Here is a 20,785-nt window from a genome sequence, read left to right on the forward strand (position 1 = left end):
GCAACCTTTTCGGGCTGTTGAGGAAGGGGCGGCAAAATTTTCTTCAGCCCCCCGGGGAAGGGGCGGCCACGGTACGCCACTGAATTCGCCCTTCCCATCCCTGGTACTCCCCTGAGATTGATGAAGCGAAGAAATTGAGGAAAAGACTTGAACGTAAGTGGAGGAAAACCAAATTGGAAGTGGATCGCCAGCTTTTTATAACTCAACGCCAACATGTTTATAACATGATTTATGATGCCAAGGCAGCATACTATAGAGACAAAATTTCAAATTGTTCTGACCAAAAGGAACTTTTTAAGATTGTTGAAAGTCTGCTGCACCAAAAAGGAAAAGCAAAACTTCCTTCTCACAACTCTAAGGAACAACTGGCACAAAAATTTAATAGTTTCTTCACTTCAAAAATTACTAAAATACGTGATGATTTGGACTCTGAACTTACTGCTATTGACAAGCAAAACACATCCACTACTTTGGACATTGAACATGATTTAAAATCTTATTTAGATGCTTTCCCGCCTGCGTCGGAAGAGGAAATTTGTAAAATCATCAGTGCTTCACCACCAAAATCATGTGACTCTGACCCTATTCCTACTTGGCTTTTAAAGAATCATCTTCAGCTGCTTGCTCCGCTTATTACACGCATTGTTAATCTTTCATTGGAATCAGCAGTTTTTCCATCTTGTTTCAAAACTGCCCTCGTCACACCTCTTCTTAAAAAGCCATCGCTTGACTCTGAAATCTTGAAAAATTACCGACCGATATCAAACTTGGCTTTCATCTCAAAAATAATTGAAAAAGTTGTTTCATCTCGTATATAGCTGATCATCTTACTGCGAACAACCTATATGAGCGCTTCCAATCAGCGTATAGAAAACATCATGGAACTGAAACAGCATTACTTCGTGTTCAAAATGACATTATGTAATTTGGATAAAAAACGTGGTGTATTTTTGGTATTACTTGATCTATCTGCTGCCTTCGACACCATAGACCATGGTCTCCTTCTGTCGCGTCTCTCCTCTTTTGGTATTAGAGGTAGTGCACTTGAATGGATCCGTTCTTATTTGACCGACAGATTGCAGGCTGTCAACATCAATGGTTGTTTGTCATCATTCATTCCACTCCTTTTCGGTGTCCCCCAAGGATCTGTATTAGGACCTCAATTCTTCACCATTTACTCGTCTCCAATAGCTAACCACCGCTGTTCGCGCACGGCAACCAGGTGATGGCGCGCTCACAAAGTTGTAGATATTTCCCGCGCAATTTGAATGCAGATTTGGCCAATTTCAGTCACTTGCTTTCGTGCGGTATTTTTCGCGTATGTTTAACGGTAAAATTCATGTTTAGCGATGAAATTTCTTTAGATGCTGGTATAAAACATTGTTCTGCATCTATTTATCAAAATTTGATCATTGGTTATCTTTTATTTCGCAGCTTTCTGATAGTAGGCCTATTTACAAGACTATTTAATCATGTTAACTATACACACGCTTATATTTTGTGAAAGAAAAAAATATGTCGATTTTTTGGCCAAAATCAAAGATATTTTCAGACAATGCAACATTCAACCCAGGTCATCAACTTTACCTCTTAGAGGTATCCTAAATAGTGTTCATTAGCGAGCATTCTGAAGTTGCTTCCGAAATCGCCAAAATGAGGCGTAAATCGCGGTATGCCCCTAGCTATTACCCCGCGGCTATTACGCGTTGGCCTAGCACAGTATACACGGACCGTGCCTTTCTGTTCCAATTAGTTTTATTTATATGTTTGTTTATTTTTGCATATTTATTTGTTTGTTTATTTATTTATTTATTTATTTATTTATTTATTTATTTATTTATTTATTTATTTATTTATTTATTTGTTTGTTTGTTTGTTTGTTTGTTTGTTTGTTTGTTTGTTTGTTTGTTTGTTTGTTTATTTATTTATTTATTCCTATCCGAAGTTTTTCTCTTTCGTTCTCTCTTGTCTTTCTATATCTTTCTTTCTTTCTGTCTAGTATCTACCTTTTGTTGTGCCTTTTTTCTTTCTTTCTTAACTTTAGTTACCGTTACTGGGCATGACTGATCAAATTTAATACAATAATAAAAATTTATATAGCACTTTAATATTAAGTTAGTTTGGTTTTTTAAAGTTTTGTTGTTGTGTGTTGAATTTCTTCCCCTTTTCTGTTCCTTTCCTGAACATAGCTTTACATTGGGCTATTCCAGAAAATAGATGCAGCTGCAGACCCCCTATAGAGGAGTTCGGATTTCCGGACTTTTTGTCCAGTCGTGACTGTTGGATATCCCTGCAGACTTTTAAAGTGCCCAAAGGCAAAAAAAATAAAAAATCCGGCAGAATAATAGTTCAAAATCAGAAATCCTCCATTTGAGAGCTCATTTTTAACATTTCCGTGATTTTTCCTTAATTTGATTGGATTTCCAAGCTTTTTTCAGTAACATTGGCAACTGGAATTCCAGTCATTTTCAGAAAGCAGAATTGGAAATCCGGACATTTCTTTGATTAAAATTTACTCCTCTATAGGGGTGTGCACCTATTTTTGGAATAGCCCATTTAACTGAGAGGCCTAAACATGTTTGGCACTGTCTGAAACACTTTCAGCGGCTACAAAAACGTTAAAAGGAAAAAGCTCGCTGTTTCGAAATTTCTCAGGAAGTGTTTTATTTTTACGTTTTAGAGTCAGGATTAAAGGCTATTAATGGTGATATTTGCCTCAAAGCACAACTATTTAAAGAGGTTGTCTCTTAAACGTGTAGCAAAATTGCTGTGTTATGCATTTCCCCATTTTTTCTTACTAAAAGTAAAAGAGTAGGCCTATAACAATATAAAAGCCTATTAAAAAAAGCCAGCGCATAGGCCCTAGCTACTCACTATTGTTTTCATGGGTTTGAGAGACAAACCTAGACTGTTATAGTTTCTCATCTTGTTCAAAAGATTCAATTCACTAAACATACATGTATTTAGCCCTACTATTATTCTTGGTGGTGTCAGAAAGAAATGTTTTTCCGGAGACATAAATTTTTATACTCTACTTTAGGCCTTTGATCGAATCTAGTGCTGCAGCAATGTAGCCGGGCAATTTAGGCCTAGGCCTAGCAGGCGCGTATACAAAACTATACGCTCTGGCCCTTTGCATAGCAGAATTCGCCTTCATTTGGGGTTTAAAATAGTCGGGGTTAGCACGCAAATGTCCTAGTAAAATCGGAACAAAATATGCTTGTCTCCCTTTAAACATGTTAAACTGTAATGCTTCCGCTGCCCCTATAGGCCCTAGGCCTATTTGTAAACCAAAACTTGATTGCACATGCCTTCCTCACCATACCCACTGTGAGTTTGGGCCTCCAAATCGGGCCCAGGGCCCCAAAAAGGTAAATCCGACCCCGTTAGGCATCAGTGCTAAATGTGTTAAATATAGGCCTATAGCAGCCATCACGCAAAGGGGACCGGACGCCCCCAGATAAGTTCGAAACTTTTGCTGCAAAATGAAGGCCAGACTAAAACCATTTGGGGGACAATTTTGACACTATTACCAGACTTATTTACTTATCGCCTTTCACCCCTTCCCGGGGTATATTACCAGACTATTACGGTGTAAAAGTTTGTAGAAAAAAGTTGTGAAAATGAAGGGCTATGAATTGAAGCCATTCGAGGACCATTCTCATTATTAAGCAAAAAGATATCGTGCTCAACAAAAGGTTTACGGGTTTCCAAAACAGTAGCCAAAACGGCCACCTTAGTTTGTAACATAACATTGGGGGGGGCTACGCAGGGAGTATGACAGATGGGGGGTCGATATGGCCCCTCAGAAGCTTGCTCAAACAAAAACGTTGATTTTTTGTTATTTTAATGCGTTGCTATGAGGATTTTGGTTGCTATGGGCGGCCATTTTGGATTGTTTTCAGTAGCAGACGATCTCATTTGTGAATAAATGTTACAAACATTGAATCGGTGTTCAATTTATAATACAAACGAACGATGAATTAAGTGCACTTGTAATACATTTTTATGGGCGCACACCTCTAAATCAATGCGCCATTTGTGTAACCCTAATGAGTTCCGGTAAAAACGGAATCTTTTTTGAGGTATTTTGGGCCTTTCTGTGAACTTGTAATCAAAAAGAAAAGCATGTTATAACTTAAATAAAAGTTTGAGACATATACATGAACTTGGATCCCAAAAAAGTTGCATTCCCTAATTTTTGAAAAAAGTAGGCCCTCGGAATGAGAAAATGGCCAGAAACGGGTTTTCAGGGTAAAATCGGGTCGAAAATGGTCATGGTGCTTTTCAAACGCCCATTTCTCGAAATTTAATCGGAAGACTACCCGTACATTGAAACATATATTAAATTTTCATCGATTTGCAATCGATTGGTAGTATTTTTATAGTCAATTTGTTGCCGAAAAGGTCTAAAATCGCGCAAAGAAAAGGAGTGTTTTCCCGTGTGTTTCAATGGGACGCTGAATTAGTGGTGTGCTCCCTTATGAGTTGTTTCTCAATGTACTGTATATTTTAATGTATTTCTAGTACAGCCAAAGGCGGCCATCTTGGATTTGATGAAGAAGATGGCCAAAAATGGGTAAAATAATGCCTTTAATGGATTTTTCACCACAAAATTAGTCGAAAATGACACCTTAATGACTTCAAACGACCAAAGCGTTCAGAAGATACCGAAAATTCACTTTTTCAAAATGGCCGCCGGCGGCCATTTTGGATTTTGGCCTCTCCCAGCTAATGCCCACACTTTGGTGAGGGACATAGGAGCTTATTTTGTTTAAAATACCCCAAAGTACAAGAATCCATCAAAAAATTGCTGTTCAGAAATGATGGTCACTGGAGGTCCAAAAATGACCCTACTAATAACTTGCATAGGCCTAATCTTTTCATTACATGTATACAAATATTTTATAATTTCAATAAAAAACGCTAAAAGAATCATTAGGCGACCGGGAAAAAAAGAAGGTTGCGGACCTGTATACCGATTTGCGTTTTGGGGAATGAGCCATGTTTTGCAAACATTAACTGATTTCGACTGAAAATCGCGAGTGAACAATTAATTGCACATTTTTTTACAGCTTGTTGCTATTTTAAAGGAGTTTTATGTCATTGCACAAAAAAACAAAAACAAACACGTTAATACAAACGTCCCCCCGTATCAAGAGAGCAGGGGTTTTCCGTCCCAGCTTAGGCCTAATGTAATAGGCTTATGATAAACACCGATTCCTGCAGGACGAAAATATTTTTTTTTTGGTTTTTCCATTTCATTTTTGTATTAAAAATACAGAAGATACTGTCATTTTCGTGCAAACATTGCCCGAAAGAAATGTTTAAAATGTTTTTCTTTAAAGTTGATGAAAGTGAGATTGGAAATCATATAGGCCCTAGGCCTAGTATCAAAGTCATTTTTTCACATTGATATATAGCCCTATAATTTGCAACTAATTTGACAATAACATTTGGAATTTAATGAGAGTAGGCTTCGGTCTGTTTTCTAATAAATCCTGACACACAGCAGTAATTCGATCGCCCGGTGCATCATTAGGCCCTAAAAGGCTAAAACAATGTTATTAAAACCATAGTCATCAAAACTTTATAGAACCAAGGCCTAATTGTGGTGTACCGGGGGTATTGAATATAATGAAAGGAAATTTAAACAAATCAAATCAAATCAACCTTTCTAATTTCTTTTTTCGCCTTTTTTTCTTTGGAAAAGAAATTTACAGAGAAAACAAGAAAGAAACTTTTGAAGACATAGGCCTAATAGATAAATAGAATAAAAGAGAAGGCCATCGGAGGGCAAAATTAGAGGACAAGAAGAAAACAATTAGGGCCTATATCAATCGAAGAAAACGTGATTTTGTCTCTAAACAATGCACGAATAGGTCATCCAAATAAATAAATAAATAAACAAACAAACAAACAAACAAACAAACAAACAAACAAACAAACAAACAAATGCAAACTTTAGGATGCATGTAATATTTCTTCTTGCCGGATCTTCTTGTAAGTTGCACCACTATCCCCTGGCTTCGCATCGTTTATATCAAACAGGTTGAATTCACGTTTTATACCCGGGTTTTAAACCAACCATAACTTTAACAAATTTTAGGATACCAGGATAAATGTCCCAAAATATGAAACTACTATGTCTATAATTTTTGAGAATCAATATAGTTTTGTCCAGAAAATACGAGCGGCTTTGACATTTTTGAAACAATAACGGCCCGAATCTTACTATAAATAGGCGAATGTTGTATCTATCTATGTATGAAGATCGAAAGGCTCCGTCAGTTTGGATCCAAATGACGCCAAATTCATACGGGAGATCGAGGAATATATGAGAAATGGACTGGTCTTTATTTGGTTGAAAACGGTTAAGAATTGGCTGCAAAAACGGGGAAAATACGGGGTTTTTGTTATGAAAATCGGTTGACAGCCTACGCGTCACTGCAGCTGGCCGGCATCGCGTCGGCGCTGCGTGCGTAGTGCGCACTACGCCAATGCGCGAGTAAACGGCGCAGAGCCACGCGACTTGCGAGCCAGAGCATAGACATACCACCTAGACCTGTAACTGCCCATCCCTAACCATGGCAGTAGGTGAAGCCACGTATCCAAGGTGATTTTGGTCGGGTGGTCGGACGCGGAGAAATAAGCGTTCATGTCTGGAACGAAAACGCGATCGTTTGCGTGATTGTTGCGCCGTTATCGCCCGCGTAAAATGCAACATGTTCTGTAGACGCGAACATGTCAGCTTTTTTGCGTCCGGGTTGCGTCCTTGTCAAAATCGTTGCTAAGCAGTGTTGACTTCACTACGCAAACCAAAGTTATAGGTCTAGGTTCTTGAGCCAGAGACCAGTGGACATGATAATACGGAAAGAAGGAAAAATAAAGGACAAAAAGGTACATCGACGGGTCACGGGATTGTGATAACGGGTGAATAAATAAATAACATGGCAACGGAAAATCACAAGCTAAGCAGAAGAAACTAAAACGAAAATGTAAGAAGAGACAGATTTAGATAAATAAAATGTACCTTTTCAAATAATTCTACCTGTTCAGTAATTCTTCCTGTTATAGTTAACGCTCCCATTTAGGCCTACTCATCTAGCGGGGACCCGCGCGAAGCGCGGGTATCCCGCTAGTCTATATAAATAAAAGGAAGTCGCTAAATCTTGTGCGCGAATAGACTCAGAGATGATTTCACTTTCAGCTCTGATTTATTGGTACATTGATCGGGTACATATTGCCATTAAACCATCTGAGGTTCATTTTTGCCAAAATTGGTGGTAACTAAGAGAATAACATAAAAAACTGTCGTGTTGCTATGCAAAATCGATCGCAGTGGCATTGTGGGTAATAAGGACAGTGTGAACCGCGTAATAATATTTCCATTAAAAACCATACGCAGAGCAACATTGCCCCGTTTTCTGCCAACTGCGAGGTGGCCAAGAAATGATTCAGGCTATCTAGATGCACAACAGCGCATAATTTAATAATGATCTTACGAGCTTTTCGTCCCTACGCAGATCTACGCGCCCCATTTACCGCCACTGCATCAAGGTTGGCAGCCAAGAAATTAAGGCTACGACGCGTGAATCAGGTCTTTGCGTCATCACTAAGGTAACGTAGGAAACAGTGGTCTGGTATTATGTCTAGAGTGGTGATAGAGGGTGCGTGGAGACCCGGGGTGCAGACAGTCAGTGTACAATTTCATTATTTATTCTAGGCCTATGAATCGTCCGGAGATTGAGGAATATATACGGGAAATGCATTGCACTTTATTTGGTTGAAAACGGTCAACAAATGGTTAAAACCGGAATTTTTTTTCCCGGGCCTTTTATTGTCAAAACTCAGTGGTAGCGCGTACCGTAACTAACTGGCAGCGCGTTGGTGTTAGTGCGTTGGCGTACAAAGGATGTGACTCGCACGCACGGGTCGCATATGCATAGGCCAACTTTCCGTGCCAGAGAAATAGAAAAGAAAAGAAAGTAGGACAAAACTGAAAAGGTAGGCCTACTATGGATGGGTTATGGGTACAGGGTTGTGGATTAGAGTAAATAAAAGGAAGACGCATATGCATAGGCCAACTTTCCGTGCCAGAAAAGAAAAGAAAGTAGGACAAAAAGGGGTAATGGGTTTGGTTAAGAGATTACCAAAATGATAAAAATCGTAAGGATACGGGAGGCAGGAAGGAAAAAAAATGAAAGAATAAATAAATAAATAAATAATTCATGAAAAAGGAAGCTAAAATAATGAGAACAGAATTAAATACAAACGGGAAATCACAAGCTATAACTTATAAGCAGGAAATATGAAAAATGGGAACAAAATAATAGAAAAAAAAACTTAAACCAAAAAGGACAAATCTAAGTAAGGGTAGATTTATAAAATAATGCATATGAACGGGGTTCAATAAATAAATAACATGGGAACGGAAAATCACAAGCTAAGCAGCATATATCTATTGGAACAAAATAGATTTATGTAGAAGAAACTGAAAAGAAAGAAAGAATAAAATGAATAAAAAGAACAAGAAAGGGAAGACAAAAAAGATACGGGTATTATACAGGTTACTAAATGAAACGGGAGCAAAATAAAGAAGGAAAGAAAGAAACTAATCAGGAAACGTAAGAAAAAAAAAAGCTAAAATTAAAAACTAATCAGAAAATATAAGGAAAATGAAGCCAAAATAATGAAAACGGAATTAAATATATTAACATAAATAACGGGAAATCACAAGCTAAGCAGCATAAAAAAAAGCTAAAAAGGGAAACGTAAGAAAGGACAGAATTGGAACATAATGGGAATACGGATAAGCCTAAATAAATAAATAACAGCGGGAAACGGGTATCCCAAGCTAAATAGCAATTTTTAATGGGAGACAAACTCGCGCGGGACCCATGCTAGATGAGTAAATGGAGCGATCAAAAACAGGAGGAATTACTGAAAAGGTAGAATCATTGAAAGGTAAAATTTACCTTTTCTAAACCTGTCTACCTTCTTGCATTTCCATTTTCTTTTCAGTTTCTTCTGCACGGGCCTAGTTTGTTTCCATTAAAACAAAATGCTATTTAGCTTGTGATTTTCCGTTTCCATGTTATTTATCTATCTATGCCTGACCCCATTCCCATTATTTTCTAAATCTATCCTTTCTTATACGTTTCCCTTTATAGCTTCATTTTTATTAGCTGCTTAGCTTGTGATTTCCCGTTTCCTTCAGTTGTTATTTATTTTTCCTGATTAGTTTCTAATTTTAACTTCTTCTGCCTTTTTTTTTTTTTTTTCCTGATTAGTTTCTTTCTTTCCTCTTAATAGTTTGCTCCCGTTTCATTTAGTTACTGTAACCATAACCCGTATAATAGGCCTACCCGTACCTTTTTTGTCTTCTTCTTTTTTTTCTTTTTTTTCATTTAGCTCCTTTCTTTCTCTTCAGTTTTTTTTGCATAGGTCTATTTTGTTCCCATGCTGCTTAGCTTGTGATTTCTGTTTCCGTTTCCATGTTATTCATTTATTGAGCCCCGTTCCCATGCATTATTTTATAAATCTACCATTTCTTACATTTCTCCTTTTAGTTTTGGCTTTTTTCTACATTTTATTCCCATTTTTCATATTTCCTGCTTAGCTTGTGATTTCCCGTTTGAATTTTATCTATTTAATTCTATTCTCATTATTTTAGTTTTTTTACATGAGTTATTTATTTATTTATTTATTTATTTATTTATTCATTTTTAGCTTCCTTCTTTCCTCTCGTATCCTCACGATTTTTTATCATCTTGGCGGGTAATCTCTTAATCGAATCCAGTACCATGCATATAATCCACAACCCGACCCGTCCATAGGCCTACCTTTTCAGTTTTGTCTTCCTTTCTTTTCTTTTCTATTTCTCTGGCACGGAAAGTTGGTCTGTGCATATTATGCACCCCGTACGTGCGCGTCACATTGCTCAGTACGCCCATAGACATATCTATGTCTGGGAGTACGCCGACGTACCGTACTAACGCCAACGCGCTGCTGCCAGTTAGTTACGGTACGCGCTACCACTGAGTTTTGACAACAAAAAATCCCGGGAAAAACCCCGGTTTTAACCATATTTTCACTGATTTTGAGGCCAATTCTTGGTCTTGACAGTTTTCAACCAAATAAAGTGCAATGCGTTCCCGGTATATCCCTCAATCTCCCGTATGAATTTGGCTGTAAAACTAAACGACGATTCATAGGCCTAGAATCTATATAAATAAAAGGAAGTCGCTAAATCTTGTCCAGAAGCAGGCGCCGAGATGCTTTCACTTTCAGCTCTGATTTTTGCGTACATTGATCGGGTACATATTGCCATTAAACCATCTGACATTCATTTTTGCAAAACTATTCAATCACTATGGAAATAACAAAAAAAATGGTTGGTTGCTAGGCCGTTGAGGTCAATAACCTTATGGATTAGGTCATGACAGCAAGCGCGTCAAATGCAGTAAGTGGCGAGTCACGCACCTGCGCGTACACGGCACCATAGTTTCACGCGCATTGCCGCGCATGGTATGGACGCATTTAATGTTGGCTTCCGCGCGTAGGCCTAGATAGTGGCGAAGGGGGGGGGCACACTCGACGTTTTTGCCGCCACCTTTTTGAATGGCCACGAAGCACCATTGTGTCGCGCGCCGTGCAGGGGGTTGTGTCCCCTCAGAATTGAAAACTTGGTGAGTAAAGGCCTTGAAGCCATTTCGGGGATCATGGGTGTAAGCTGATGAAAAGGGGTTCATTGGGTGACAGATTTGCAAGAAAGTCCACTTTTCAGAGGGAATGTTAAAATGTAGCCAACAGGGACAGAACTGTTCAGTATAGCCCCAAAAGGTTAAATGTTAGGGTGTGGGTGAATGTCCACATTTTGGAAATTCTGAGGCCCCCGCCTCGCAATTAAATCCTGGCTAGAATATAGGCCTTGCTATTAACAACACGGAATCGCTAAAAATGTTTTGCAGCAACTTTTAATGTTGCTTACGATTATAACCCGAAATTGAAACGTTTTCTAGCAACCTCTTCTAACCTTAATGTTTTATGTTCGTTGGAATAAAGTTAAAATCAATCATTTTTGTCGCGAGCTGTTTCAAAAGTAATCTGATGGATTGAATGAGTAACAACATTATCACAGGTCTGGATATTTATGATTATCAAGCTAACATGATCATTGCTATACTGGATGAATAAGATGATCTACACAAAGACACCATGATTATCATCACCGTTTACATGTTTACTAACCACTCCCGTTTACTAACCGCTCCCGTTTACTCAACTAGCGGGGACCCGCGCGAAGCGCGGGTCTCCCGCTAGTAAATAATAAAATTCACGCGACGTAGCCTTAACCCTAACACTGGACCCTGCTTTTTGGGATCGGAAGTCAAAGAAGATCCGAAAAGTCAAGGAGAAGAAGAATTTTGACTTGGCACCCCGGGATTCGAACCTTTGACCTCTCGCATGCCAACCACACGATCACGGTCCGGTAGCTACACGGGTTATTGCTGCCCGGCCAGCAATTCCGTGCGCATATGACACTTAGGCTGATTGCGTCATCGCAGACCCTGGGATTCATGCATGCGCATATTTTTTCATCGTAAGATTTTGTAAGATTTTTGGGTGTTAGGGTTATAGTAGGCTCTAATCTGGAAAAATACATCTTAGTTAACCCTAACACTGGACCCTGCTTTTTGGGATCGGAAGTCAAAGAAGATCCGAAAAAGTCAAGGAGAAGAATTTTTTGACTTGGCACCCCCGGGATTCGAACCTTTGACCCCTCGCATGCCAACCACACGATCACGGTCCGGTAGCTACACGGGTTATTGCTGCCCGGCCAGCAATTCCGTGCGCATATGACACTTAGGCTGATTGCGTCATCGCAGACCCTGGGATTCATGCATGCGCATATTTTTTCATCGTAAGATTTTGTAAGATTTTTGGGTGTTAGGGTTAATCTCTTGGCTGCCAACTTCGGTGCAGTGGCGGAAAATGGGGTGCGTAGCTCTGCGTAGGGGCGAAAAGCTCGTAAGATCATTCTTAAAGTACGCGACGTTGTGCATCTAGATAGCCTGAATCATTTCTTGGCCACCTCGCAGTTGGCAGAAAACAGGGCAATGTTGCTCTGCGTATGGTTTTTTAATGGAAATATTATTACGCGGTTCACACTGTCCTTATTACCCACAATGCCACTGCATGCGATTTTGCATAGCAACACGACAGTGTTTTATGTTATTCTCTTAGTTACCATCAATTTTTGCAAAAATGAACCTCAGATGGTTTATAAATGGCAATATGTACCCGATCAATGTACGAATAAATCAGAGCTGAAAGTGAAAGCATCTCTGAGTCTATTCGTGCACAAGATTTAGCGACTTCCTTTTATTTATATAGATTGGCGCTATTTACGTGTAACGCTATGCAAAATGCAGCATGTGCGTGCTAGCGCGTTACTAAGAAACGACTGCCAGCCTGGCAAGCGCGTCTTACCTCGCTGTCGCTATTTCGCGAAATGAACACCGGTGTAACATCGCCCGCAAACATGGATTACAAGTTCACATGTACGCCGACGACACACAGCTTTATTTATCTTTTGATTTAGATAGTGCATCAGATGAATTTTCTTCACGTTCGCAAATTGAATTATGTATCAAGGACATTAAATCATGGATGACTGTAAATAAATTGAAATTAAATGATGACAAAACTGAACTTCTTATTATCACCTCCAAATATAATCAATCAAAACTTCACTCCAACTCTCTTCAAAAGTTGATTCTGCCAACATTCAAGCTTCTACTAATACTCGCAATCTGGGAATTATATTTGACAACATTCTCTCAATGGACGACCACATCAAAAATGTGTGCAAATCAACTTATTTTCAGATTAGAAACATTAATGAAATTCGCAAAGTGCTCGATTATGATAGGCCTACTGCTGCAACACTCAGCAAAACATAATAATGGTTGCAATAGGATAAACAATATTATTAAAAAACCACTAGTTCACCACAAAATAGGATGGTAAACGATATTAAAAAGTCAAATTAACCACAAATTACGATGGTAGCCTATGTACAATGATTTACAAGGCTTTGTCAGGTTCCTTTTTTGGAATATCAGTTAAAACATTTCACCAATTTTATAAAATTCAAATAAAAAAATGTGACCCTATTTATTCATATCTTTGGGTCATCGGAAACACGCGTATACAATATTTTTAGGCCTTTATAAAGTCCATTTATTTTTCAAGATTTTTCATAAAGCATTTGCTTTCAATGATTTTCTATTCAATTACCAAATTGTATTTTCAACAAAAAGTAGAATCAGTAACTCATAACTGTGACTATGAAATGTTGAAACCTACATTGTATACATAGTGTTGACCCAAACTATCACATTGCTTAAGTTTGACCCTTGTCTGCAAATTTTATATTTCAGAAAGTTCTATGAAGGAGGCTCCCTAGTTGATGGCGGCAGCTTGGATGGTACGTTTCCTTTTAATAATTTAAACAAAAAGATCCGACCTTATGCATGGAAAATATCATTTTGTGTGTGAATTGAACCATTTGGATCAAAAAAGAAAGTCCCTACTATATTGAGTGGCCTTACTTTGAGCACAAGTAATCATAAGTAATAAAATGTACAGCAAGCCACAAAATTAAGGTACCGGTTATGTTCACCCTCTGTATATCCTATACAAAGACAGATATGTCATAATTGGAACCAGCAACCAACAGCTGCATCTTTTAGCTCAAATTTAAGACCTGATTTCTTGGAAATTGTTCTAGAAATAACAAGAGCACCACTGGTGCTGTAGCTCATTTGTTATGGGTTATGGTCAGGAATACCATGCGTAGCTATGTATAGCCATGCATAGATATGTATAGCCATGCATAGCTATGTATGGCCATGCATAGCTATGTATAGCCATGCATAGTATAGCCATGCATAGTATAGCCATGCATAGTTATGTATAGCCATGCATAGCTATGTATAGCCATGCATAGCTATGTATAGCCATGCATAGCTATGTATAGCCATGGATAGCTATGTATAGCCATGGATAGCTATGTATAGCCATGGATAGCTATGTATGGCCATGTATAGCCATATGTAACCATGTCATGGCCATGTATGGCCATGTATAGCTATGTATACAGGGCTGCCAACTTTGAAAAACACATTTCAGTATTCTCAAAATCACCATAGTGCTGTGATCAAGCACAAATCAGCATTTTGAAAATATACTTACGGTTCTCAAGATATTTATTTATTCAAGGCATTTATTTATTTGTACCTTTTGCTTGTCGAGTATCCTTTGATTTTATTTTGTTTAATACAGTTTTGTTTGTATATTTAATGTCTTGGATGCACCATCGGATAGATGAGTGCCACTGATGTAAAAAGCAATTTCCAAATAAAAACTTGAAACTTAAAAACTTCAACACTTTCATGGTAAATGGCATGCATAGCTATGTATAGCCATGCATAGCTATGTATAGCCATGCATAGCTATGTATAGCCATGCATAGCTATGTATAGCCATGGATAGCTATGTATGACCATGTATAGCCATACATAGTTATGTATAGCCATATGTAACCATGTCATAACCATGTATAGCCATATATAGCTATGTATAGCCATGTATAGCCATGTATAGCCATGTATAACTATGTATACAGGGCTGCCAACTTTGAAAAAACACATTTCAGTATTCTCAAACCTCAAAATCACCATAGCGCTGTGATCAAGCACAAATCAGCATTTTGAAAATATACTTGCGGTTCTCAAGATATTTATTTATTCAAGGCATTTATTTATTTGTACCTTTTGCTTGTCGAGTATCCTTTGATTTTATTTTGTTTAATACAGTTTTGTTCACAAGTATATTTAATGTCTTGGATGCACCATCGGATAGATGAGTGCCACTGATGTAAAAGCAATTTCCAAATAAAAACTTGAAACTTAAAAACTACCACACTTTCATGGTAAATGAAATAAATAAATAAATAAAATTTTGCACACACATCTAATTTTCCTGACTTCATATTTCAAACAAGTGCTCCCTTCTATCTTCAGAACAGGGAAAGGCCACTAGCCTAGTGTTTACCCCAGCACTTCCCTGTTCAGACTTTCTGGTTGTCTGTTTTGTAATGTCAGAGAGGGGTTGTCATGGTCCCATATACTGATATACTAGGCCAGTACCAGTCAAAAGGACATTTCACCTGTGTCCTTGAGTAAATGTTTACATAACTAATTGGGTCAAGATGTGTGATATAAAGTGTAAATGAGTGAGATGTTTGTTCATAATCAGGGTTGCCAACCAACAATTTGGTAGCCCAATTATTTCTGATTTGGGAGAATTTGAGACACTATTTGCTCATGGCTTGTGCACAGAAGTAAGGGCCTATAGACTGCACAAGCCCAATTGGTGCTAAAAGCAACACTGAAAAGCAGACATTGTAGCCAAGACCGAAACAGTAAAGTTCAACCATCTCTTTTACAAATTGCATGATCAAGGAGTTTGTACAGTGTTTGTAATATGAAAAGCACCACAAACAGTCTGCATAGGAGACTATTCCATGAAACTAGGTAAAACTTTTCAGAAGAAAATGCTCTAAAAATGATACTTTCCGTCCGAATTTTTTTAGCTAAATAAGTAACAATCATGAACCATCATGCAAAGATCGCCGCCTCAAATTACCAGATCCATTGCTCAAACGATGTAGCAAGAGAAAGAAAAAAACATACAGAAAAATGGATCATGCCTAGAGTTCATTGTGCTAACACAATGAGCTAAAAACACGATGATCCAAATACCCAAGGAAGATACCAATTTAAAAGTTGCAGTTTGCTCCATTGCAAGCAAGGGCGTAAATCGGGTGGGGGACAGGGGGACACGTCCCCCTCACTTTTCAAAGTGGGGGGGACACAATATCAAATGTCCCCCACATTTTGGTCCCCACCCCCAAAAAAAGGGAAAGGAGAGAAGAGAAAGGGAGAAAAGGAAAAAGAGAAGAGAAAGGAGAAAAGAGAAGAGAAAAGGAGAAAAGAGAAGATTGCACGAATTGGGTAGGCCCATCACTGCCCATACCTAAAAATCCGCACAGCTGGGTCGATCGTAAGTATAATATATTATAGGCCTGTGATTATTTTGGGCAAATTGTTTGAAGGTGGGTCCTCGGCCCAAAAGCCTGTACTGCTTGGGCCCGCCGATATGCAAGGCCTGTCACATTTTATCACCAAATTCAGTTTTAAGACGGACTCAAAGATGACTTTAACATCAATCCATGCATGCTTTAGTAATAATTCCGAATCTCAAATCTGAAGTAAAATTTTGCAAATTGAGTTCGGTCCCTTTTTTGTTTGTTTTATGATAACAGTGTAAAAATTATGCACCAAATGACTTCAATTGGACCTTCATTTTGCAAAATTTTCCAACGCCTGAGGGCGGAACATCCCCCTGCGTATACATAAACAAGTGGTCGCTTTCGCTTCTGTTTTAGTGAAGACTCGCCCACAAGTTAGGCCGTCATTTTTTCAGCTGTTTCAAGCTAAAATTTTACACAATAATAGTGCCAAAATGGTCCACCAAATGGCTTCAATTAGGTCTTCATTTTGCAAAAGTTTTTACTTCTGAGGGGGGGAACATCCCCTCAGACACCCCCTACTTATACATAAACAAGCGGTTGCTTTCGCTTCTGTTTGAGTGAAGACTTGTCTACTGAATCGCTTATTAGGTCGCTCATTTCACAAATTTTCAGCTGTTTCAAGTTAAAATTTTACACAATAATAATGCCAAAATTGGCCACCAAATGGCTTCAATTAGGTCTTCATTTTGCAAAAGTTTCTTACTTATGAGGGGGCACATCCCCTCAGACACCCCCTGCGTATACATAAACAAGCGGTTGCTTTCGCTTCTGTTTTAGTGAAGACTTGTCCACTTAATCGCTTATTAGGTCGTCATTTCACAAATTTTCAGCTGTTTCAAGTTAAAATTTTACACAATAATAATGCCAAAATGGGCCACCAAATGGCTTCAATTAGGTCTTCATTTTGCAAAAGTTTCTTACTTCTGAGGGGGCACATCCCCTCAGACACCCCCCTGCGTATACATAAACAAGCGGTTGCTTTCGTTTCTGTTTTAGTGAAGACTTGTCCACGAATCGCTTATTAGGTCGCTATTTCACAAATTTTCAGCTGTTTCAAGTTAAAATTTTACACAATAATAATGCCAAAATGGTCCACCAAATGGCTTCAATTAGGTCTTCATTTTGCAAAAGTTTTTACTTCTCAGGGGGCACATCCCCTCAGACACCCCCTACGTCGCTGGGCGCTGACATGCAGCGCTGTCGCTACCAAGTATCAATGACTTATAATTTTCATTGTGTCCCCCCCACTTTCAAAAATGGATTTACGCCCCAGCTTGCAAGCCCTATTGATGTGTACACAAAGCGTTCATGAACAAGAGAACTAGCGCCGCGCTTCCATTGATTAACACGTTAAAACTAGCGTCGTGCTTTCAAACTGTTTGCTAATGGGTATTTAACATTTCCTTTACTCCACAACACTTTCTGATATTTTTTTCTTCAATTTAACAAATTATCACTTTTTTGTTTTACAGGATGAGTCGATGGCATATCCTCTATCCATGACTACAGCACTGCTCTAGTTTAGAACAGTGAGTGTAAATTCTCAAAGAATTATCCTTTATAAGTTTATAATCTTGAAGATTTTTTGGCACTATATTATGGTCTGGGACCATAAGAAAGTGAATTACTTTGCAGTCACTCATTTGATATTGTATGTCCTTACTGTAAATTTAAAAGGAATTAGGGAATAATTTTCATTCTCTGTTACATCTCATGATTTATTTTTATATTGTTCTTATTTTCTACAGTCCAATATAGAGCTAGTGGGGTATAGAAAGGAAAATATTTTGAATTGTAAACAGATCTGTTATCTAATCATGATCCATGACCATAACATGGAGCCAAAATCTTGAAGATGCATTATTGCTATGCAGTAAGCCAAATAATTAAGGTACCAGTTACGTTCACCCCCTGTATATCCTAAACAAAGGCAGATATGTCATAATTGGAACCAACAGCCAATATAGCTGCATCTTTTAGCTCGAATTTAAGACCTCATTCGTTGAAATTGTTCAAGAAATAAAGACACGACGATCCAAAAACCCTAGAAAGATGCAAATTTAAAAGTAGCAGTTTGCCACATTGCATGCCCTATTGATTTGTACACAAGCGTTTGCGAACAAGAGAACTAGCGTTGTGCTTTCATTGATTAGAACACAAAAGTGCAACTTTTTATTTCGTATCTTCATTAGGTTTTGGATCACCGTTTCTTTAATTCTCAACCAATTTCAACAAATAAGGTCTTAAATCGGAGCTAAAGAGTACAGGCGTAGACTGCTTGTTTTAATTTTGACACATTTTTTTTTATTTAGGATATACCGGGGTGAACACAACTGGTACCTTAATTCTTTTGCTTACTGTATATTGTAAGTCTGACAGTCCAAAAATTTTTTTAGCCATTATTGAGCATAAAATTGATATCTGTAGTTTGTAGTACAGTCAAGATATATCTTATGAGCTGATTTTTAACAAGTCAATTTATTTCACATGCTAGTAATATTATGTAGCCTACACATAATACTATTGGGCATTAAAGGAGTATTTTGTGATCCTAGCATCTTTTTGTGACATTTTTCAAAGATATTCACGAAAAAAGCTTATCCCAAAAATTTCAGTTGATTCCGATTTTACGTTTGCGAGTTATGCATGATTATGTGTATTACCAGGAAAGTTGAGAAAGACTTTTTCAACTTTCCTGGTATTACACTTCCCCATAGACCACTGTTGTAATTTCGCTCTGGTTTACCAGAACATGATTTAAAATTAGTGATATTTTTGCTAAACGAATTAATCTGCAAGAAATATTTTGAACATAAACATGATGTAGCCAGAGGGTTTCAGTGGTGTAAAAATCTCAACTTTTTAAAAAAAAGAAAAGTGGGGGAGGCTGTGGATCATTTAAATGCCCTTTTAATACTGCAATTACAAGTACAAGTACAATTGTAAATTTCCTTATCAAATCTTGATGACTTTTTCAAATTACTCCAATTGTACTATAGTCATCATGTATAGTTCAACTTGAAGTTTTTACACATCAACATTGACTACAAATTGTCAGTTATTATCTTGGGAGTGGGAAGAGGCATCGATCAATACAAAGAAGACCTAAATCAATTTCACTGATGGTATCACAATGATAATCATTATTAGAAAAATACTACACACATATCACTGTATTCTCATTCTCATTTCTTAATAAATATATTAATATTTACCGTATTCGTCGAGTATAGTCCCACGTCGAGTATAGTCCCACCCCCACCCCATTTTTGAAAAATTCCAGAAATTGTAAAAAAAAAAAACATTTAAATTAAAGTATAATCCCACCCCCAATTGTGAAAAAATTTCACCTAAAAAACGGGTGGGACTATACTCGGACCAATACGGTAATAAGATGTGCATTTTCATACCATATCATATACACCATTATATTTACAGGAAAATGCCATATTTACATTATAATCATACATTTTTAAGTCGACCTTTTGATAAAGATAGGAATATGGAATTGTCCAAAATATTACCTATTTCTTGGGTGTTTTTAATTAAACTAACAAATATAAATATCACAATATTTTTTTTGTATAGAAACAAAATTTACAAAATAATCATTAACATGTAAATGGGAAGCTACATTGTTTGATTGAATCTAATATTAGCATATCTGCATGAAAATGAGGCATTTTAAACTGAAGCAATCAAATTTTAAACCAAAACCAAAATAATGACAAAATCCCAAAATAAACAGGTTTGCATATGAATTAATATACAGACCTTTTAAACATTATGTGATATGTACATATGTATGAGAAGTGTTAAATGTATATTTAGGGAACTATACGTTAGTTTGAGAACCTCCCTTGATGGCTTCACAACCATTTTTTTGCATTGAATGACTTTTTATTTCAACGACGAAAGTAAGAATAAGCAGCTTGGTCATATATGTTTCAATTTTATGAAAAATCAATAAAAAATCTTTGGAAAAACTGATAGGTTTCTAGTTGTGACATCATTGAAAGAATTTTTAAATGTAAATAGTTCCACATTTTGATTTTGATTTTTCTTTCATGTAAGTTAACATAAAGAATCTTCTATCTGATTTTCCCAATTCAATTTAAAGCTGCAAATAATTTATATGAAAAATATAAAAATAAACAAAATGTATTTTATCTACCTTACGGTGACTAAAAATTATAATTCAAGACCGAATTTAAAAAAAGACTAGTTTGCCGTCATGTCAACTGTCAAAATACCGTACTGACCACCAACCACGTTGTGCCTTTGCTCTGACGTCAGACGCAAACTAGTCTTTTTAATTTGGTCTTTGATAATGGGGGGGGGGGAGCACATAATCCATGCACAACACCTTTCAATACAGTATAAAGCATGACCTTGATACATCATTCAAGCAGAAAATTCCTACCACTTTGAAAAGTGTTACCCATGGATTATGCACACCTCCGTAGTGTTACTAAGATAATTACTAAATGTGTTACTAATACAAATAATAAACAATGGGCTATGCAAGGGATTTTAGTTGTTGCTGTCAATATTTTGTTTTCATTTCTTGCTTCTTAAAAATGTCCGGGGGCACTCAAATATAACAGTGTACGACATGCG

The 20,785-nt window shown here is 37.4% G+C and overlaps 1 protein-coding gene across 1 annotated transcript in view; it reads left to right on the top strand.

The window, feature by feature from the left end:
* The window catches only part of LOC140156897 (uncharacterized), a 37,041-nt gene extending 19,223 nt beyond the window's left edge, over nucleotides 1-17,818 (top strand). Inside the window, exons 8-9 of the mRNA XM_072179927.1 lie at nucleotides 13,449-13,495; nucleotides 17,638-17,818. Coding sequence (XP_072036028.1) covers nucleotides 13,449-13,474 — 26 coding nt within the window. The 3' untranslated portion in view covers nucleotides 13,475-13,495; nucleotides 17,638-17,818. The remainder of the gene's footprint in view (nucleotides 1-13,448; nucleotides 13,496-17,637) is intronic.
* The last annotated feature ends 2,967 nt before the right edge of the window (nucleotides 17,819-20,785 follow it).

Source organism: Amphiura filiformis, chromosome 7 (assembly GCF_039555335.1).
Source record: "Amphiura filiformis chromosome 7, Afil_fr2py, whole genome shotgun sequence".
NCBI classification, from domain to species: domain Eukaryota; kingdom Metazoa; phylum Echinodermata; class Ophiuroidea; order Amphilepidida; family Amphiuridae; genus Amphiura; species Amphiura filiformis.